Below are 24,112 nucleotides of genomic sequence, written 5' to 3'. Positions count from 1 at the left end.
TATTTTTAAGAAGGTATCAAAAGATATTTTATGATTAACAAAGCAGACATCTTGGACTACCACTGCAGTGGTTTTTGAGTATGTGCCCCTGTCCTGTGGTCCATCATTGAAGAACTGTTCACATAAGTGTGTACCTTTTTAGATAGGGAGCACTTAGAGTAGCCCTGTGACTGATGGGACATTTGCGGACCACTATTTTTAGGTACATTTAGTTAACTTGTAAGCGCTATCTCAAAATGAAAAGAATGAGTTGGGTATATACCCCTCCTGGTAGCTACTTAATGTAGCTATATCAGAGCACCACCATTGAGAGAATATTGGCATTAACTATTTCACACAGTGGCATTTCCCTTGTGACTGATGGGACAGAAGCTCTGTGACTGATGGGACGCTACAGTATCTCCTCCAAAATTATAGCAAATTTTGTTTTGCACTAACTTCAGTTTGCATCCACATATGGTGCCAACTAGCATTAAACTTGGGTCATCTGGGCTCTAGCCACCCATAGTCATCACAGGTAGGGCCCACTCGAGTTGGCCAATGGGGGTGTGGGTCCCACATTGGTTTGCCATATGAGCATCCCATAGAAGCAACTGGCATATGTAGAACAGACACAGGACCATGGGAAAACCTGTTCCATTCCCACACTTGCTGTCTCATATTGCCCCATATGACTGAGTCATGGGTGTGTGATTTGTTGGGGCCTCACTGGGAAAGCTGTTTGGGCCCATATTTGGTGAGGTATGTTGCCCATGTATGGGACTCATGTCATCCCACTTCAGTGTATCAAGTAATTACATCTGGATAAATGAAACACAATCCGTATGCATTTGAACTTGCATTTTATTTATTAACAACAACAGATCGAGCTGAGCCTTGAAACATGCAAACATTGATAATGAACAGGATACTAATTAAACAACATTGATGAAGTCATTTAAGTCACATGAGCTTTTGACAATATGCTGAGCTTAACCCTGGGCAGCAAAAGTACCGAGATACTCTCAACTGTGGATTTAAAGGGTCCAATCTGCCCATCATATAGTGAAAGTCTAATACAATTTGTTTGAGCCATGTTCTCCTTTCCCCCCAAAATACTAAAGTGGTCAACATCCCATGAGGAAAGAGCCAAAATTAATAGGCAAAGGGGCATACATAAAAAGGATCCACCTGGCCTTACCAATGATTGGATTGGACCTTACATCATTTAAGTTACAGCCTAGTGGTTCTGTGAAAACTAATTCACTTGTGTGATGGGTACTCCTGTGGTGATACTGCCAACCAGGAGTGTGTTGTACAGTGCTTCAGGTTCTTTTTCCCCCTGATAGACCCACCAGTTCCTTCAACTCGGCCTCATTGTTCTGTGATCCAAGAATATTGCATTCCTCAAATTTTGGACAGAAGGGCCTGTATGCAGTGATCCAGCCCTCTCTACAAACCTCTGTGCATGCCACTGCTGTAGATGATAATAGTTGTTATGTCATTTCTTTTTAGGAAATTAGGTATGAATGGAACGACACTATTCTTGTACTAATACTTTTAGGCATTGCAAACTGTCCAATATAGGCTATACTACCTGAACCATATACTGTGACTGATGGGACAGTAAAATCCAAAGATCTGACATGTATACCAATCTTGATTCAGGATAACCTTCACAGGTCAATGAACACTTCATCATGTCACCATCATGTCAGTGACACAAGCTGCTTTCAATAACATGGTCTAACAAATTAATTTGAAGAAATATACTGTACCTGTATTCTGATTTGCGTTTTTGTTCACGTTCTCGATGCTTCTCTTGTGAAGACATCTCCCGCTTCTTCTTGTGGGCCCACTGTTTGCGATATGCTGATTGTGTTTTTTTATATGCATCATATTTCCCCTCTGCTTTCAAACGTTCCCTCCTGTTTCGCTGTCTTTCAGCACTGGATTTCCCCATTTTGCATTGCACCACACATGCAGCCTAATTCTGTGACTGATGGGACAGTTTCAGGTTGTCTTGCACATAACCCTATACACAATTGAAGAATCTCTGCTCATGCCAGATTAAGCCTTGAGTAGTACTAGATCATGATGGACCCCCAACAGCAGCTAAAATCATTCTGTTGGCTTATGACTAAAACAAATGTTAAAAAACTGTGGCTGATGGGACATGTCCACACTCATTATTTCAAGAAATCACACAAAGACTTCTATTCATATAGACACCTGTAACTTTGCAGAAGGTGAAAGGTCTCAAGGTGACTTTCATACTCAAAACAAAGTTGGTCATTTCTAGAATCATGCCAACTATTAAAGGGGCACTCTGAATATTAGGAAATTTTGCTAATTTTTCGTTCCTGCAGCACTTGACAGTTAAATGCATGCTGCAGTGAAGAGAAACACGTTATAAGCCAGGTGAAACCTGTTTTTGGTAGTTTAACTGTCATGTATATCAAATATCTCCCTCAAATGGCTGCAACCTTACGTTGATTTTTAGTGAAAAATGCATCAATTCAATGGAATGTGTAATTAATTACTTAGTTAATTAAATTATTTGCTATATTGATTTTACAAAGGGATTACTTTCAATAGTACCCATACTGGAGTCCTTACAGTGGTCCAGTGTGATGATATAACATTGAATTGCCAATGTCGCTCTAAGTGTTGTTTTTATGCTATGTCACCCTAAGTGTTGTGGAAAGAGATAAATTCACATAGGACAACTCGTATATGTGTAATTATTTACTTAGTTAATTAAATTATTTGCTATATTTATTTTACAAAGGGATAACTTTCAACAGTACCCATACTGGATTCCTAACAGTGGTCCAGTGTGATGATATAACATTAGATTGCCAATGTCTTTAAGTGTTGTTTTTATGGTATGTCGCCCTAAGTGTTGTTAAAAGAGATAAATTCACATAGGACAACTCGTATATGTGTAATTAATTACTTAGTTAATTAAATTATTTGCTATTTTTATTTTACAAAGGGAAAACTTTCAATAGTACCCATACTGGAGTCCTTACAGTGGTCCAGTGTGATGATATAACATTAAATTGCCAATGTCGCCCTAAGTGCTGTTTTTATGGTATGTCGCCCTAAGTGTTGTTAAAAGAGATAAATTCACATAGGACAACTATGTGTAATTAATTACTTAGTTAATTAGATTATTTTCTATATTTATTTTACAAATGGGTTACTATCAATAGTACCCATACTGGAGTCCTAGCAGTGGTCCAGTGTGATGGAATAACATTAAATTGCCACTGTCGCCCTAAGTGCTGTTTTTCTTCTATGTTGCCCTAAGTGTTGTGAAAAGAGATAAATTTACATAGGACAACTTGTATATGTGCAATTAAATAATTAATTAGTTAAATTATTTGCTATATGTATTGTGCAAAGGGATACATATAAATAATACCCATACTGGAGTCCTAACAGTGGTCCAGTTTGATGAAATATTCATTAAATTGCCACTGTCGCCCTAAGTGCTGTTTTTATGATATGTTGCCCAAGTGTTGTGAAAACAGCTAAATTCACATACGCCAACATGAATATGTGTTATTAATTAATTAATTAGTTAAACTACTTGGTTTATTGTCTTGCAAAGGGATTTCTATGAATAGTACCCACACTGGAGTCCTATACAGTGGTCCAGTGTGACAAAATAGTATTGCATTACATGTATATGTGTAATTAATTACTTAGTTAATTACAATATTTTCTATATTTATTTTACAAAGGGATTACTATCAATAGTACCCATACTGGAGTCCTAACAGTGGTCCAGTGTGATGGAATAACATTAAATTGCCAATGTCGCCCTAAGTGCTGTTTTTATTCTATGTCGCCCTAAGTGTTGTGAAAAGAGATAAATTTACATAGGACAACTTGTATATGTGTAATTAATTACTTAGTTAATGAGATGATTTTCTATATTTATTTTACAAAGGGGTTACTATCAATAGTACCAATACTGGAGTCCTAACAGTGGTCCAGTGTGATGGAATAACATTAAATTGCCACTGTCGCCCTAAGTGCTGTTTTTATGATATGTTGCCCAAGTGTTGTGAAAACAGCTAAATTCACATACGCCAACATGAATATGTGTTATTAATTAATTAATTAGTTAAACTACTTGGTTTATTGTCTTGCAAAGGGATTTCTATGAATAGTACCCACACTGGAGTCCTATACAGTGGTCCAGTGTGACAAAATAGTATTGCATTACATGTATATGTGTAATTAATTACTTAGTTAATTACAATATTTTATTTATTTATTTTACAAAGGGATTACTATCAATAGTACCCATACTGGAGTCCTAACAGTGGTCCAGTGTGATGGAATAACATTAAATTGCCAATGTCGCCCTTAGTATTGTTTTTATTCTATGTCGCCCTAAGTGTTGTGAAAAAAGATAAATTTACATAGGACAACTTGTATATGTGTAATTAATTACTTAGTTAATTAGATGATTTTCTATATTTATTTTACAAAGGGGTTACTATCAATAGTACCAATACTGGAGTCCTAACAGTGGTCCAGTGTGATGGAATAACATTAAATTGCCAATGTTGCCCTAAGTGCTGTTTTTATTCTATGTCGCCCTAAGTGTTGTGAAAAGAGATAAATTTACATAGGACAACTTGTATATGTGTAATTAAGTACTTAGTTAATGAGATGATTTTCTATATTTATTTTACAATGGGGTTGCTATCACTAGTACCCGTACTGGAGTCCTAACAGTGGTCCAGTGTGATGGAATAACATTAAATTGCCACTGTCGCCCTAAGTGCTGTTTTTATTCTATGTCGCCCTAAGTGTTGTGAAAAGAGATAAATTCACAAAGGACAACTTGTATATGTGTAATTAATTACTTAGTTAATTAAATTATTTTCTATATTTATTTTACAAAGAGGTTACTATGAATAGTACCCATACTGGAGTCCTAACAGTGGTCCAGTGTGATGGAATAACATTAAATTGCCAATGTCGCCCTTAGTGCTGTTTTTATTCTATGTCGCCCTAAGTGTTGTGAAAAAATATAAATTTACATAGGACAACTTGTATATGTGTAATTAATTACTTAGTTAATTAGATGATTTTCTATATTTATTTTACAAAGGGGTTACTATGAATAGTACCCATACTGGAGTCCTAACAGTGGTCCAGTGTGATGGAATAACATTAAATTGCCAATGTTGCCCTAAATGCTGTTTTTATTCGATGTCGCCTTAAGTGTTGTGAAAAGAGATAAATTCACATAGGACAACTTGTATATGTGTAATTAATTACTTAGTTAATTAGATGATTTTCTATATTTATTTTACAAAGGGGTTACTATGAATAGTACCCATACTGGAGTCCTAACAGTGGTCCAGTGTGATGGAATAACATTAAATTGCCAATGTCGCCCTAAGTGCTGTTTTTATTCTATGTCGCCCTAAGTGTTGTGAAAAGAGATAAATTTACATAGGACAACTTGTATATGTGTAATTAATTACTTAGTTAATTAGATGATTTTCTATATTTATTTTACAATGGGGTTACTATCAATAGTACCCATACTGGAGTCCTAACAGTGGTCCAGTGTGATGGAATAACATTAAATTGCCAATGTTGCCCTAAGTGCTGTTTTTATTCTATGTCGCCCTAAGTGTTGTGAAAAGAGATAAATTCACATAGGACAACTTGTATATGTGTAATTAATTACTTAGTAAATTACATTATTTTCTATATTTATTTTACAAAGGGATTACTATCAATAGTACCCATACTGGAATCCTAACAGTGGTCCAGTGTGATGGAATAACATTAAATTGCCAATGTTGCCCTAAGTGCTGTTTTTATTCTATGTCGCCCTAAGTGTTGTGAAAAAAGATAAATTTACATAGGACAACTTGTATATGTGTAATTAATTACTTAGTTAATTAGATGATTTTCTATATTTATTTTACAAAGGGGTTACTATCAATAGTACCAATACTGGAGTCCTAACAGTGGTCCAGTGTGATGGAATAACATTAAATTGCCAATGTCGCCCTAAGTGCTGTTTTTATTCTATGTCGCCCTAAGTGTTGTGAAAAGAGATAAATTTACATAGGACAACTTGTATATGTGTAATTAATTACTTAGTTAATGAGATGATTTTCTATATTTATTTTACAAAGGGGTTACTATCAATAGTACCAATACTGGAGTCCTAACAGTGGTCCAGTGTGATGGAATAACATTAAATTGCCAATGTCGCCCTAAGTGCTGTTTTTATTCTATGTCGCCCTAAGTGTTGTGAAAAGAGATAAATTCACATAGGACAACTTGTATATGTGTAATTAATTACTTAGTTAATTAGATGATTTTCTATATTTATTTTACAATGGGGTTGCTATCACTAGTACCCGTACTGGAGTCCTAACAGTGGTCCAGTGTGATGGAATAACATTAAATTGCCACTGTCGCCCTAAGTGCTGTTTTTATTCTATGTCGCCCTAAGTGTTGTGAAAAGAGATAAATTCACAAAGGACAACTTGTATATGTGTAATTAATTACTTAGTTAATTAAATTATTTTCTATATTTATTTTACAAAGAGGTTACTATGAATAGTACCCATACTGGAGTCCTAACAGTGGTCCAGTGTGATGGAATAACATTAAATTGCCAATGTCGCCCTAAGTGCTGTTTTTATTCTATGTCGCCCTAAGTGTTGTGAAAAGAGATAAATTTACATAGGACAACTTGTATATGTGTAATTAATTACTTAGTTAATTAAATTATTTTCTATATTTATTTTACAAAGGGGTTACTATCAATAGTACCAATACTGGAGTCCTAACAGTGGTCCAGTGTGATGGAATAACATTAAATTGCCAATGTCGCCCTAAGTGCTGTTTTTATTCTATGTCGCCCTAAGTGTTGTGAAAAGAGATAAATTCACATAGGACAACTTGTATATGTGTAATTAATTACTTAGTTAATTAAATTATTTTCTATATTTATTTTACAAAGAGGTTACTATGAATAGTACCCATACTGGAGTCCTAACAGTGGTCCAGTGTGATGGAATAACATTAAATTGCCAATGTTGCCCTAAGTGCTGTTTTTATTCTATGTCGCCCTAAGTGTTGTGAAAAGAGATAAATTTACATAGGACAACTTGTATATGTGTAATTAATTACTTAGTTAATTAGATGATTTTCTATATTTATTTTACAATGGGGTTGCTATCAATAGTACCCGTACTGGATTCCTAACAGTGGTCCAGTGTGATGGAATAACATTAAATTGCCACTGTCGCCCTAAGTGCTGTTTTTCTTCTATGTTGCCCTAAGTGTTGTGAAAAGAGATAAATTTACATAGGACAACTTGTATATGTGCAATTAAATAATTAATTAGTTAAATTATTTGCTATATGTATTGTGCAAAGGGATACATATAAATAATACCCATACTGGAGTCCTAACAGTGGTCCAGTTTGATGAAATATTTATTAAATTGCCACTGTCGCCATAAGTGCTGTTTTTATGATATGTTGCCCAAGTGTTGTGAAAAGAGCTAAATTCACATACGTCAACATGAATATGTGTTATTAATTAATTAATTAGTTAAACTACTTGGTTTATTGTCTTGCAAATGGATTTCTATAAATAGTACCCACACTGGAGTCCTATACAGTGGTCCAGTGTGACAAAATAGTATTGTATTACATGTATATGTGTAATTAATTAATTAATTACTTAGGTAATTCCTTGCTAAATATATATTTCAAAGGGATTACTATAAATAGTACCCATACTGGACTTCAATGTGATGAAATTACATTAAAATGCCAATGTCGCCCTAAGTGTTATTTGATGCGATGTCGCCCAAAGTGCTGTTTCACAGTTAAATTCACTGAGATGCACTTAGGGCGACATCTATATGTCGCCCTAAGTGTGTTTGTGTACAATTAATTGATTATTTAATTAAAATCCTTGGTATTTGTATTTTGCAAAAGGATTATATTTAAAAGCACTCAAACTGGAGTCTTTACAATGGTCCAGTGTGAAACAATAACATTAAATTGCCAATGTTGCCCTAAGTGCTCTTTTTATCCTATGTCGCCCAACGGTCTAATTTAGAGTTATATATATATATATATATATATATATATATATATATATATATATATATATATATATATATATATATATATATATATATATGTATATATATATATAGGAAGGAAGGCAAAAAACCCCAACAACAGAACGGACGCAAAAGAGAATACACCAACAGCCGAACACCGAAGAAAGTCTTACAAACCCACCAACAGAACGGACGCAAAAGAGAATACACCGGCAGAACAATACACCAACAACCGCATAATCCCCGGTAATCCCGACGAGGATCCTATATATTCATGGAGCATAACTTGAAGCTACCAGTTGTCTGAAGATCGCTATAACGCGTGAAACTCCGAGTTACAACTCATATATATATATATATATATATATATATATATATATATATATATATATATATATATATATATATATATATATATATATATAACGAGGAAAAGGAACGAGGAAATACGCTTTATCCTGTGCGTGTAACACATAACACTTAAAGAAAACTATTGAATTTCCCTCAGACTCTTCTTGGCGGCGTGACCGAGTTGTCAATAAAACACATCAAAAGAGAAAAAACAGGAAACCCACATTGAAAAAGCCATGCAGTGCAAAAATTAATGCTTTAATAAGTTATGTGTGTATTGTGTGTATTGTTTTATTTTAGTTGAATTATGACATATTTACAATAATAAACAAGTATGGATGTCGAATCAACGAAAAAGATTTATTGAATTCAAGAAAAAGATGATAATTTCCTATCGCTAGTTGATTACCTTATCATATTGCAGTGGCGGGATTACAGGCGGCAAGGTGGAAATTGCCCATCCCCCCAATTTCCCCATACTTTGTGTTTTGTTTTTATTAGATGCGATTGGTATGCCACAGCAACACTGCGATACGTTTATACTGCTTTATATGTCACGACACAGGCTATAATAAAGATTGATCCATTGTGACGATTATCATTTCGATCCGAAACGCACTGGTACTAGTATACTACTACTAGTACCAATGTGACTGTGGTAGGAGGTATGTGCCGGGGGCACTGGGGGCACGCCCCCATTTTTTTCCAAAATATAAAATGTGCCCTACTGGCAAATAAATGTTCCCCTTTGATGAAGCACTGTCTTTTGGATATCTTAAGCCTTTGTTAATTTTAATATTTTATTTGAATTATTCACCATAATAGTATTGATAGAATACTAACACATCATATATGTTTAAGTGATATGGCCGGTGTGTATCGGCTTATAGCATAACGAGTGGTGGTTGTGGAATGAGAAAGTGCCCCTCTGATGTTGTGCCCCCACTATGTCGAAGCTTCTTACCCCCCTGTTCACTGTGGCATATGGTTCTATGCATCATTCCACACAAGTGAGCCTCCCTCCAGAACTGCTGCTATCGATTACTCATTCATCTTTCTCCCTTAGTCTTGGTCATTTGTTGATTAGTCAGCTGGCCACAGGTAATATTGACCATTTGTTACTTTTTATGTTCCTACCTAAATCTGGCAACACTTTTATGCAGATATCGTGATTGCGTTTTCAAATACACAACTAGTACTGGGATATAACCTATAACAGTGATTTATCAAATTCGAAAAGGTCTCACACCGCCTCCCGTTAGACCCCTCCTGCAGGTTTGTCCCTCACTTTCAGACCTCTAATCCCACATACGTCCTACTGCATTTTAGGTCATCAGTTCTTCGTCTATAATATAATAAATATTAGTTAATGCACCGTTAATTAGATTGCTTAATTGTCATGCCAGGTTGTTATAATTGCTTTATTTGTGTAGTTTAACGATGCCAAGAAATGAAAATTAAATATGACGTATGGTCTTGCATCATTTCAATACCTTTTAAGGTAGTAACTTGTACCGTACTGTAATGGTGCCATGAAATCTGAACATAAACCACGTGAGCCACACCGAATGTCCTTGACAGGAATACTAATATCATAATAATATGTCTAGACGAATGAGTATGAGAATGGTTCCCTAGCAACACTGTACAATTCCGGATAATTTCGTATGTAGCTCAATTGTTGCAGTATGGATTAGAAATTCATTCCAACTTTAAACAGCAAGAGGTAACTTGTTATCATGTTGTCCTTGTTTAAAAGACATCGTGGGGGTTTAACATCTCTGTTTCTCATCATTTTTATTTCCAGCAGCGTGTCTTCTCAAGGAGAGGTAAGTTTTTTCCTTTACTTTTACATTTCAGTTGTAACATCTGTACCGTTTCGATGTTCAAGCAGAACTCAATTGATTGTTTTTGATCTGCGATGTTAAACCTTGTTACACTCTCTGTTAGCGATTTACTTTCAGTTGATCTATCTAAGAGTTAAAAATATTACTTCAAAAATGCTAACTTACAGTAATAAAGAAGTCGAATTCGATTAAGTCACACGTACTGGTTGTAAATTTATCGTTTCGCGTTTTGAGTCTTCTATTACTATAAATAGTAGTATAGAATACATTTACCAAAGGGTATATTTTACATGATTCCCTTAATTTCTATAATAATGACTCTGTTCAAGAAACCATCAGACGGATTCTTTCAATTGAAGTACATATCATTAATTCATATAAATTTAATCTGCGAAATATAGACACACTGTGAACAGTAAAATACATTGTCGTTGAAAACAAAAAAAATGCGGAGTATCTTAGTTAGCCGCGATTTATACTTAATATACTTGAATTATTGCGCTTTTTTTGTGGCGTTGTTGAAGAAACGTTATATTTTGACAGACACGGAGGAAATAGAAAGACAAATTCAATATTTAAATAATATACCTATAAATACCATAAATAGAAAATCGTTGCTTTTATATAGGCTAATCTACCACAGCAAAATGAATTGAAGAGGTTTAGAACGTTAAAGCAATGACCTATGTGTCTACTTGTCTTACTAAAGTATGTCTGTAATGCTCCAACCGATAATCTAACTACCCTTTTTTCTACTTCTTTACTGATTTATTAACATTTACACGGCTAAACCGAGACTTTCTACTTTACGGCTTCTTCAGTTGAAATCTAAGGATGATCTATATATCATTTAATAACTAAATTTCCCTTATCCACATAAAATAAAAATGTTATATTCATATAGCCTAAGATTTTTATTTTTCCTTTCTTTTGTTTAAATGTCTATATTGATGGCAATGGGAGAGTTAATTAATAAATACTATTCAACGACATTTTTTTACACAACAAACATTTTATCTTACCAAATTCTTACGTTGTAATTTTTACACTTAGATTAGTTATGATTAAGTGCTTTAATCAATAAATTTCTTAAATCTTGAAAATCCCGATCCGACCCATAAACTGAATTTACTTTGAAAAGTCTAGACTTTTTCGTAGACGCCTGCTAATTATAGGAAACAACATTTGACTCTACTTCTGACACGTTGTTTTAATATGTTGATGTACATATATTTAAAGTCCGCTATTTCGCATCATGAAAATGTTACAAAATATTAAACAAAAGAGAAATCTTGACAACGCAGATTTGGTTTGCTAACATTTACTAACGAGTCAAAAAAAGCAAAAAAAAGCAACAGTACTTTTTCTGTCCGTCATTTGGAGATATCGAAGATTCAGGCGGTGCGATTTTGAATAGATATCTGAGAATATTCAGCTTTGACGAACATATGTCTTCTTGAAAACTTTAACTTTATCTTACAAACACCCAGTGGATATGAAAAAGCCTTTTTCTTTGAGTTTCACTTATTAAGTAAAACACACAATCTTTCTAAAACAATAGTCCTTTCTGTCTCTGGGAACGCAGTTTAATATTCTGTCACCCAAATTCTTCTTGATTTACTTTATTAGAAAATCATGATAATGTACCGTTGTAGTCTTTTGCAAAAATTCAATGCTCAGGATGCCAACTCTTGAACTTAGAAAACTTGTCGAAATATCATGATAACGTATCGAAGTAGTTAATGATTTTTTTAATTATTGTGTGAACAATTTTATTGAAAAAGTCATCACGCAGGATGCCTGCTTTTGAACTTAGAATAAGTGTTCAAGTCATTTTTTTTAAATCAACTCTAAGTTATAAGACAATACATTTTGTTATCTCATTATTAAGTCAACCTTAAGGTCATGAACAGTTACTTTAGTTACATGATAATTGATAAATGCCTGTCAATGTCATTTGTCGTCTATGCCCAGACAACGTTTTTCAAAATTTAAAGGACAATGTTTAAGTTAACAATTCTACAAAATACTTAGTCAAATTACGAAATAATGATAGCATTTTCTTAGAGGTAGTTTCTTCTCTAAAGTTAATGATGAAAACTAACAGTTAACATACCGCTGCAATAAACGTCAAACGATTAGCGTATTGTGTACATTTTGTTCTTTGTAATATCAAAAAGCGTTCTCGGTGGCTGTCAAACATGTTTAATCTACCTTTTCATAGAATGTTTCGTAAGTTCTAAAGATGCATAGTCGATTAAAGAAAATTGTTCTAATTCCGTTACATTAAATACGCTGTCGACTGAATTAACTACTTAACTAGTATAATTTATTTAGGTTGTATACTAAATTAATGTAAATGAACAATGGCAATAAAGAAAATCAAAATATATACTAACTTTACTCATCCAAACGTTGCTGTTGTAAGAATTGTCAATTGATTTAATCGCTGATGTCGTTGTCAGTTCGTTGTCGCCACAAATTTTCATCTTTGTCAGATTTATCCCAAACAGCTGCATGATATCAAGAAAGAATTTGCTCTATTAATAATCCCGATCGTTTAATGTGTGTAAAGTTTATATATTTTTTCATTGCCAGTACAAAGAACAATTTCAATTTAATCCAAATTCGCGAATACATAATGCAGATGTGAAATTTGCAAAGTATTTTTATGAACTTGTTTCATGTGAATTAGTTAAATTAAACAATTTACAAGAAAAATATGTTATTATGAAGATTCTAACGGTTCTTTTATATAATTATGTTATCTACAAATTTTTTATCGAATGTTATTATACATTAGAACCAAATCTTTATTAACCAATAGGTCTTCTTCAAAAAAATGTTTTAAACTATAAAAGTCATATCAAGAACGTGATACCTAATGGGCATATAGTAAATGTTCATTGTCTAGAACAAATTGATATATCTGAATATATGGGATATTAAAACAAAACAAAATATGTTTTCAAGACAATGCTAAACTCAAACCTTAACTTTCATTGTTTGTGTTTTGTACTGAGAGAAGTGACATCTTTATCGGATTAATTTTAATCTTCAATATTCACCTGAATTCACGTAAAAATTAAAACTGCTTATCATATTTATTGTCATACTCCTCTACAACTCAACCAAACTTTGTCGTATCTATATTGTTTTTCTTTTTGTCTTCAATAAACGGCAGCTATCTACTAATACAGATACATGACTGCGTCAATAACTCTTCTCTAACTTGTCCTAAAATAACAAGCAGCTATGTGAAATGTTGCAATTGATAGATGAGAAAATAAAATAAAAAGTTGGACTTACCTAAACATAGGACAATGGAAAATAAGAAAAATGTAACGTTGACATATTTTACTATATAATTGTACCCTGTCCTTATTGGACGATCATTGTTAATACATATTTTTGACCTTATTTTAGCCGGAACGTCAAAGGAGCATTAGTGACTACGGAGACCAAACGCTAAGTAAGTGTTTCTATCATATTAAAAACTTCAAAACGTGAACAACGTTTTAGCATTTCTTACTCTTATCTGCTCTCCCTTCTCCCCTCTCCTTCCCCTTTATCCCAACCACAAGCTAACCTCCAAAGACGAGTGAAAATAATATTGTTCTTCTTTAAAATACAACTATATCATAACATTTGGACAATTTCCAAACAATTATGAACGTATATGATATAAAAAATTGGGAAGTATCGTCAAAGATATCATATGTTGTTAACATAACTATTGTGAGTATAATAAGCACTATGTAACTTCAAAGACTTTTAATTTCAAAGAATGTTAATTCTAAAGAATGTTTCATGTTAACTTCTATCATATTAAAAACTTCATAACGTTAACAACGTTGTAGCATTTTCTTACCCGTATATCCTCTCCCCTCTCCATTCTCCTTCCCCATTGCCCAAACCACAAGTTAATTTCCAAAGACGAGTGGAAATAATGTTGTCTGTCTTTAAGATACAACTATATCATAACATTTGGAGAATTTCCAAACAATTATGAACGTATATGATATACAAATCGTTTGGGAAGTATCTTCAAAGATATCATATGTTGTTAACATAACATTTGTGAGTATAATAAGCACTATGTCACTTTAAAGAATTTTAATTTTTTTAAAGATAATTTGTTTACTTTAGTACTTTTTTGTGTATGAAAATTATGATGTATAGGAAACGAAATTCGTTAAAAAAAAATATTGATCGTCTTTAAAATGAGGTTTTTAATTTGCTATGTATTATTCAAATGCTTAACTTACAAAATTTTTCAGGGATATAAGATAACACGAGTGACTTCATTTAAAAAAAAAAGGAAAATGTTTGAAATAATACAGACCAGTAAGTAATAGTAACTAGATTTTAAAATCACATCTACGTAATTGCCCATGCCAAACTTTTATAACGTGATCAGGAAATGACGCAAGTGGTTGTGAACATTGACAAAGTAAACACTAAAGGTAGGCTATATGATCTCGGTTGTCACACAAGTGTCTCCGGAGTTAAACCTCTTAGCTTGATGTAAGTTATGCTTATGTTGTGTTACCTTTTCCTTTTAGCGTCATCGTTTTTCCTCTACCAACGTGCTGAATATCCACGAGACTGCCATGAAGTGCTAAGCCAATGTCCATCGTCTAGAAACGATGGTGTTTACGTCATCAAACCAGACGGCTATCCTGAACCTTTTGAAGTATCTTGTAACAACAGTCTAGGTGATGGTGGATGGACGGTAGGTGTTGTATTTTATATTGTGAATATTGAATTTACATTGCAAGATTTGTCACCACAATTGAAATTATTCTTGTTGAAATAATACATTTCTCATACTACAGAACTTTTCATATTATTATGATGTAATAATATATAGTTTGATGTTACATTGGGCTCGGCAAGCTTAACACAATATTTATGTCTCACAAAAAGAGGTTGGTCGAATCATCTGTCATGCTCTTTCGCAAAAGCAGTCTGCACCATACTTATATTCCTACATGGTTTTCCAATACGTTTTAATACTTTCCACATATTCCTGACTTCAATAAGAATACTAAATTGGCGAAGATGACACAACTTATATATTGGTAATATTTATATAGTATTCGCATCAATATACATTTGGTGTGGCTTGTAAGTGATTTTAATTTGTTTATATTTAATTTATCTCATTCTTCTCTTCCTGCAGGTTGTTTGTTCCATGTTTCAGTATAGTTTTGCCTTTCTTTTGTTTCACACTAGTCTTACAGTTAATAACTAACGGTCTTGCAATTCAATCAGTTTGATATTTTTATGTCTCAAATTATTTCAACAGGTCATACAGAGACGAAAGGATAGTTCAATCAACTTTAATCGTACGTGGGACGAATATCAAAATGGTTTTGGTTTCCTTTCTAATGAATTTTGGCTCGGCAATGAGAAGATATCCTACATCACCAATCAGAGGAAATATCAGCTACGCATGGATCTAACTACAGAATCCGGTTGTTCATTCTTCGTGACGTATGAAACTTTCCGCATCAGTGACAGCTTCAGTCATTACAAACTGGTTAGCACTGGAGAGTATACCGGAACAGCAGGTGGGTTATTAAACTGATACACTTCTTAACTGGACACGTTTCTCGCCCGAAGTGACATTTAATATGTTTGCTAACCGTTAAACAGTGAAATTAAAATATTGCGACTTTTGCTGTTCACACATGTTTAAATAATTCGATGATATTAATATGTTTGACCTGCGGTGTGATACAGAGCGGGAATGTTTCGCTAACTAACGATATACTTCCCACCTGAACCAACCTTACATCCATGCCATTAACCAAGGTATCTTTAGATGAATGAGCTCGTAGTAATATTTAATATTCATTTTGCAGCATTTAAATTTACTTTCATGAGCACGTTGTTGGCCACTGCTATCAAACACTTAGCTCAGACTTAGTTTCTTCATAAATCGATGTATTTTGTTTATCTAGTAAGGGCAGAGAGCGGTTTGCTATTTATTTCATTGGTTTATTTAGATATGTCGTTTTAGCTGTGAAGCATGTTTCCCATTTTTATACAATATCAAATGATAATTTATGAACATGATGTGTTATTGAGATAATAGATCATCGTACACTTTGCATAAAGCTTTCCTTTTTGATGTCGTAACTTAATCTTTATTCCTATTCCAGACCCATGCATCGAGTGGTGTCCCACCAACAAGGTTCTCAACAGGTGTAAATGTGAAGGTTCATGTGCCGATCCTACATGTACCGAATCATGCTCTAGCACACCCAATTGCGTTTGTCCCGATGGGTTCTTGATGGACGGGGAAGACTGTGTACCTAGAGAGAATTGTAGTTGTTTCATAGAGGAAGTAGAGAACGGTCAAGGAGTAGTCCTAGCGGTAAGATACCATTCCTAAATATTTACTTATCAAACTAATTTACAATGAGAAGAAAAGCCGGAACAAAACAGTTATTATGGTGCTTGAAATGATACATTTTAAAAACGTTAAATCTTTACCCTGCAGCTGCTCTAATTTTATGAAGGAATGTCATCTATTGCACTGCTCGTTATACCTCGACATGGAACATTGAGTATTCCCATTGAAGGATATTATTATTTTGCATCTACTTGACAAGGCGTACCGTTTTATCTCGTTAGGAAGGTGAAGTATATGTGAACCCTTCTTGTACCAAACGATGTTCCTGCAACAGCGGTCTGTTGAGCTGTGATGACACATACCGGTGCAGTCCCAATGGTAACTGTGAAGAACGACAAGGCTTATCACAGTGTTATTGTAACGTAGGATACACTGGAGACGGGGTCCAATGTGATCGGGCTACTGCATCAGACTGCCAAGCATATAGTACAGAGGACTCCAACAGCATTCGACTTATACAACCAGCAGGGTGGACAGGCAACCCATTTCAAGTAATGTGTGACGTCTCTGATGGAGGTGGTTGGTTGGTATGTATCTGTTATTGTCATTTTTAAAGATAACAAAGGAAAGGAAGTTGTGTTCTTTCTCTTTTGTCACTGATGAAAACACAATTGTTACTATTATTATTTCTCAAATATTTATTACTATTATTATGTTATCATTAATTTGTAACGATTAAAGCCAACTTAACAAATAGGATAATTTAAAACTGTTTGCATATTAATTTGGTTTATGGACACCAGTATGTCTAGAGAACATCTGTCTTAAGTGTTTTTAGTTTGGCTTGCGAACGTTGGTCTGCTTTTTTTTTTTTATAGTAGAAGTATTATGCATGATGATACTCCTTTCAGATCCATAGGTTATACACAACACAACGCAATAATGTAAACTGAATGAACCTTTGAGGGTATCTCAACTGGGATAATTGCAAGCATCTTAAAATGTAATAAAATTAGTTGATATATAGTTGCGTCTTTCTTTTTGTTTGTGTTACTTTAAATACAGGTTTTCCAGCGACGTGTTGACAGTAGTTTGAGTTTTCACAGAGATTGGAATGAATACAGAGAGGGTTTCGGAACTGCCGACGGCAATTTCTGGCTTGGCAACGATAAACTTGCAGCATTGACGAGCCAAGGTCAATATGAGCTAAGGATTGATTTCGTTTCAAAATCTGGGCAACATCACTTTGCTAAGTATAGCTCCTTCAGCGTGGGCAATGTGGATACTAATTTCAGACTAAGTATCAGTGGTTATGACTCTTCAAGTACAGCAGGTGAGTTCCATTTTATCTTCTTTCTCCAAGTAGATTCTACAATCTGATGTGCATATGATCTTGGCAACTATTCAGAGCAATTCTATTTTTTTCAACGTGTATATTAGAGATTACAGATACTTACATTTTATAATAGACTTATCATGACTATCAAGAACTGATAGTCCACATATATTAAAATCATGTGCTCATTTTCGGGTTCAATTACATCTTGAAAATACTGAAACTACATATAAGACGTAGCCATATTCTATGATCTGGAAAACTTTCTTCAATTCGTTTGCCTCGACATAGAAAGGAAACCCAACTATAACCAAATATCCCATCTTATGCAGATCACATAGATAATGTTTACATGTTAGAGTCATAGACTATGGTCTTTAGCTGTGTTTAACTGGTCTTTGGAAATATACCAAGATATAGCAGTAGGCAGAGTAAAGGAAAAAACCGAAGAAGGAAAAGCAGAAACTTTTAAGTTCGCACCAGTTGAAAACAGTTACATGTCGAAAGACGATATACTTATTTGATTTCAAACCTAATTCACTGTTACGAGATAATGTATGGCTGCGAATGGTTCGCAATAGGCTTCTACACTATACATGATCGATCGTCACAGTAATTCGTACCAAAGTCAGTGTATTACTTCGAGAATGAACAATTGTATTGAACAATTATCACATGCTATAACATGAAATATATACATTTCTACAGCCATGTGTCGTTCATTTCAGAACGTTTATTTCCAGAATAATGTAGCGATAATTTTAAATCGATTACTGGTTGCAACCAATAATGAAACAATAATGGGACACTGTTTTTTCTGTTATAGTTGGGAGAATATTGAAGTAACTGAACATGATTATTTCAAATATACCTTTCCAATTTTTATGACGAATCTAAACAAAGAAGAATGGAGAGATTTATAATGCCCAAATATTACGTCTAGGTCTCCCTCGTAAGATATAAAACGTTATTTATCCGCAAGTGGAGCTTTAATCATTGTGCTAATATTTGGAATGCTTAAATATATACATACGTACTCCAGTCAAAGTCCGAAGTTCAAAATTGTAGGCATCGAGTTAATACATGTAAGAACAATGGGTTCATATTAAACTGAGGTCTTTCAATTTGAATCAAGTCAAATCATGTTAAAAGTATGACTTCCAATTAACGAAAATCCAAAACAATTTAACTACTTCTTTTACAAATATTATTACATGTAAAATACATCAGGTGACAAGGACTTTTAAGAACCTTTTACTGTGTATACCCTCTTTGAATTACTAAATCAGGTCCATGTTGAACTCCCACAAACTCATGGCTATCTTTACATATGAATACGACTAGAAATGAATGCTCTACTAAATAGTTTCAATTTTCTGTGAACGACTTGCCCATTGTTTTTAATAGGGTTTCTTAATACTTAAATAAAACACACTAGATTAAAGGCTGCATTTAGTTATTATATGACGTAACCAGTCAGTCTTCATGTCATATATTAATGTTCAGTTATATTTGTTGTACGTTTCAGTCATACATTCAGTGACAATGCTTTCATTCACTTTTTGTTTCTGTTTGCTTATCTAGGTTACAACGCACTTGGTCATAGTTATCACAATGGAGCAGCATTCTCTACACGGGACCGTGACAACGATGGTTGTTCTTATTATCATTATGCCTCTTATTACAAATCCGGATGGTGGTACACTTATTATTGTTATTATTACTGTGACCTCAATGGACCATACACTGGATCTTATACCATTTATTGGTATAATTTCCCTGGCGGTTATTACAACATACAGTCCACGGAAATGAAGATACGACCTCGATCCTGATGATGTGATTCAGAAATAAAGTTAACAGCAAAGTGAATATTGTGTCTACATTTTTACTGTGAAAGATAATTTAAAAACAAAGTGTTACCAAAATCTGAAAACGTCTCCCTTATTGTGAGCACTCGAAATTTCTATACATGACAATTTTTCCTAAAAGATAACATGGATTGAGATAACAACGCACTATCTGGATACATTTGACAGTGAGGTGAACTGTCACAGAACAATGAAAGAGTGAAGGACCAAGAAAAGAAAAAGCCCGGATAACTGAGTTGTTTGAGTTAAAGCCATGTCAAATTACTCTACCTTATCTATGGAAATGTACATGACGACATTTACAAGGATTTACAGACTTTGCATTAGTCTCTTCTTTTTCCTTTTGATAGTTCGGAGTATATTACCACATGTCTAACACCTAATGTAATTCAATTGATTCATATCAAGGTATTAGAAGTTCAATCACCATTACATATAGTTACAACAACGCTTTTTGTGAGTTCTGTTTCTTTCAGTCACTTTGTTAAGATGACAAATTAAGACACGTCCCTCTGTAACGGTGTTCTGAATAAAATGCAGACCGAAACTGATAAGTCACATTAATGTTGTCACTTGATATTGTTGTATGTTGCCACTATGTTCCTGACTATTTCAAGTTCTACCTTGGTAAGCAGGATTGCTTTTGACAGCTGTGCATTAGTGTCTGTGGGTGGGGTACTTTACATATATCATAAAAACGTGATGAAAAACTGTTTTGCACATATAAGATAACAGACCGTTAAAGTCAAATATAATTTAACCTACAAAGATCACGTTTTTGATGGGATCAAAGGTCACCCTTGGCCAACTTTGGTCCTAAAAGCTTATTGCTAACTCTTTTAAACTATAAGCCAGACGGACTTCAAATTTTGGTGGGCATAACGTCAAATTACAAATTGTGATAAAATGCAATGGAAACTTCACCTGATGGCTTTGCTACATGTACGTGAGCTGCTGAAACCTTGTGATTGACCACATAAAGCCATAGGACAACAATGTCAAATGGCATATTAAAACATGAATCTTTGGCTATAATACACACGCCAAAACGGCTAAAATCGTTCCACAACTCACCCTCTAATAATTGTAACTTGTAGGATATTAGACTATTGGACTAACATCGTAGTAACTAACGTCATAGAAGTGTTCAATGAATCTCAAAGGTTCAACATTGTGTAATGGCTCATGTATCTCATATATGGTGGGTATACGACGACGTGCCATATGTAGGGGCGTCAATCTGATCTGAAACTTGGGGGCGGGGACGTAATCGATTCGAGTATTCCGGCCGTAAGTACTATCTAAGCGGAACGCCACCATCGGTTGGCGCGCAGCGTACCAAGAAAATTTCAGATTTCAATACCTGCCAGATCGCAGCCCCATTTTGCCCTATGTTTCAGGATAGAATACCCCTCATTTGTTTGAACCCACGACAACTAACAATCTGTGAATAAATTTACTTTGAAATAGGCACATTATATTGCATCAAGTCGGTCAAGAAATGACCCCAGGGCCTCAGATCTAGGCCTATAGGAACGATGTCCCACAATGTCCCCGGGCATACAGACGAAGGAAGCTATCCGCCGCGACTGCATGTGAGTTTCTTTACTTGCCGTCCTGGGAGTCATACCACGAAATGGTGCATTTCCTCATACGCCATTACTGATAATTTAAATAACTAACTAATTAGGCACAGTCCAGATCCGAGTTCGTATAGTGAGCTTAGCGCAAATTTGGCCAAAAGTCGTCATACCCCAGCATGTTAAACCAACAATGACTGGTAATGCTACCCATGACACACTTCCAATGGGACTGTGTCAGTTTAAATGTTTTGTTAGGTCTACGAGAATACATTTCTATGGAATTTGAAACAAAGATGGCAAGACAAACCACTTTCATTATATTTTCAGGACCTCACACATGCGCATAATTATCAGACTTAGAATAGGTCCCATTTGAGTGGTGGCTTAAGTGATGAAGGCATCAAAATAAACCAGTGGTTGTTCTTTGGAGTCATCACGCAAGTTACCACGGTAGCTAGGTGGACCTGCATCTGGTAATCGGGTGAACTCTGGTCGGAGCTTACTATGTTACCACCGTGTACCCAGTGTTCTCACTGTGGAGTAAACTCCGGTATCACTCAACAACAAGGTAACATGGGATGCGCTGCCACGGAATATGCTCCCTATTTCATTTCCCCAATATTAGGGAACGGGCTCCGTCTTTTAAAAACCATCTACAGCTAAACAACACATTTGTACAGGCTTTGGCTCTAGCTATGAAGTATCTTTTTCCAAATGTGTGGGGGACATTTGATAGTTTGTCCTCCACCCATCGAAATATGGGGGGCGTGTCCCCCGTCCCCCCCCCCTAGGATTAACGCCCATAGCCATATGAGGGATGATACCTTCGTGGTCATACTACCACATTTTGGAATGGGTTCTATAACTAAATTTATTATCTACCTTCGTTTAATTCTTTTCTCTATTTTAATCATGTGTATCATTTGCAGTTGAAATCTCACAGAGGAAGATGAATATATAATTTCGTTCCAGGAGATTTGTCTGTCAGCATGAAATAACACTAAACCATAGTTTACAGTACAGAATATAACCTTCTTGAACACTAGCCCGTAGGCGTTACTTTAAATATGTGTAAACAAGTTACAAAATAACCAGCAATAATCTGAGACTGTTTGATTCATTTGTGCTGCAGTGTCCCAAAGCATTGTCTTGCACATGTGGAAATATGAGTACTTCTTGTTCTATTTTGTTACGATGCTACTAGACGCTCTACAATGTATCGGACTTTACAAATCATTTCCTATAGTATGTAGTTTGATATTCAGAAATGATATTACTTAAATATATGCCCTAAACGTTTTCATTAGCATAAAGACACACAGTTTATTTGAAATATAGTTGTAACTTGGAATTTGCGAATATGGCCGTTCTATGACACCAGTTAAGGGCAAAGAGTAGTGTCGGTTAAATAATTCGCCTACAAGTCAATGAAACGTACGCCTATGTATCTACGGAAAATCGAATGGCGTGCCTTGCAGCTACATGATTAAAGACGTAACTTCATTTCGAGTATTCAGAGAAGCAATACAATAAAAGATCAATGCTCCTTGGAAGAAAAAACAGTTACCTTACATTAACATTACATTTCCGAGGATACAATTCACGACGTTAATATTGGTGGATAATACCAGTGAATGCTTACTAGATGAATATATTTCCGTAATGAATGGACAAACTATCATAATCTAAATTACATCATACTTTGGGTGCTAGTTCTTCAATGAAAACTGTCCAATAAGTTAGGAAAAGAGCTATATCCCTGAAATGACTTAGATGTTATAAAACGGTGTTGTCACCTGTCGCAGGAATTTATTAGAAATCTTTCACTTGAACATGTCAGAACGATTTTAACCGTATTGTATTTTATACATTAAAGTATGAAAGTTTAATGCACAAGATCTACAACATACACCGTGGCAAGCTTTCTTTCAGAAAACGTCCTCACTTTTGCTGTGAATAACTCATTCAACCGAGATTCCCTAATGCAAATAATTAAGTACTTAAAGTCTACCCTAATGTAAAGATTCGCAATCCTCAAACATTGCATATGTTCCAGGCATGACTTTCAAGGAACCACGCTGGCCAGATTAATCCAGATAAAAACAAGAAACAAGGATAGGTTTTTGTATTTACAGAAACTGAAGAGTGATAGAACTACGAGGGAATTGTGTTAATACTCGGACTATATTGTATGGTAATACTCGGAATACATATTTATATATGAACAATAAGTTAACGTTGAATTCTGTGTATATTGTCAGATGAAAATATGCAAAGTGTAATATTTGCAATTTAATGATATTCTCAACTCTGGCTACCAGTTAAACATACACTGTGATCACATCACATTAGAAACAAATCCAATTAGCAGCAATGTTTAAAATGAAAAGCAAAGCCTCTAAAACACTTGTATAGAAGATCCGTAAAAAACAAGTCGCTTGTAACGAAAGCAATGCGTTCTAAATTTAAAATTTGAAATCAAAATAGAACTGTTTTGTTAGCATCTATAGTCTCAAATTCTCTACCATTGGGTTATTCTGTAACAAACTTTATCCATAACAAAATGGACTGCGTAAAATAGATATTTAAATTTTGATACACATGTAGTTACAAAACTACAGACATTAAAATACAGACTGTATTG

The 24,112-nt window shown here is 34.5% G+C and overlaps 1 protein-coding gene across 6 annotated transcripts in view; it reads left to right on the top strand.

Annotated features, from left to right (window-relative positions):
* Positions 1-20,443, top strand: part of LOC139974218 (uncharacterized) — a 129,469-nt gene extending 109,026 nt beyond the window's left edge. For 5 of the 6 annotated variants that reach the window (XM_071981221.1, XM_071981222.1, XM_071981218.1 and 2 more), the window contains exon 8: positions 19,599-20,443. In XM_071981221.1, coding sequence (XP_071837322.1) covers positions 19,599-19,849 — 251 coding nt within the window. In that variant the 3' untranslated portion in view covers positions 19,850-20,443. Of the gene's footprint in view, positions 1-10,163; positions 10,297-13,740; positions 13,787-14,879; positions 15,050-15,625; positions 15,891-16,484; positions 16,700-16,959; positions 17,266-17,743; positions 18,012-19,598 lie in introns of those variants that run through there. The other variant, XM_071981217.1, reaches the window with a different exon arrangement.
* The last annotated feature ends 3,669 nt before the right edge of the window (positions 20,444-24,112 follow it).

Source organism: Apostichopus japonicus, chromosome 9 (assembly GCF_037975245.1).
Source record: "Apostichopus japonicus isolate 1M-3 chromosome 9, ASM3797524v1, whole genome shotgun sequence".
NCBI lineage: Eukaryota > Metazoa > Echinodermata > Holothuroidea > Aspidochirotida > Stichopodidae > Apostichopus > Apostichopus japonicus.
Note: the sequence above shows the minus strand (reverse complement) of the source record. Positions and strands in the feature narration are given on the sequence as shown.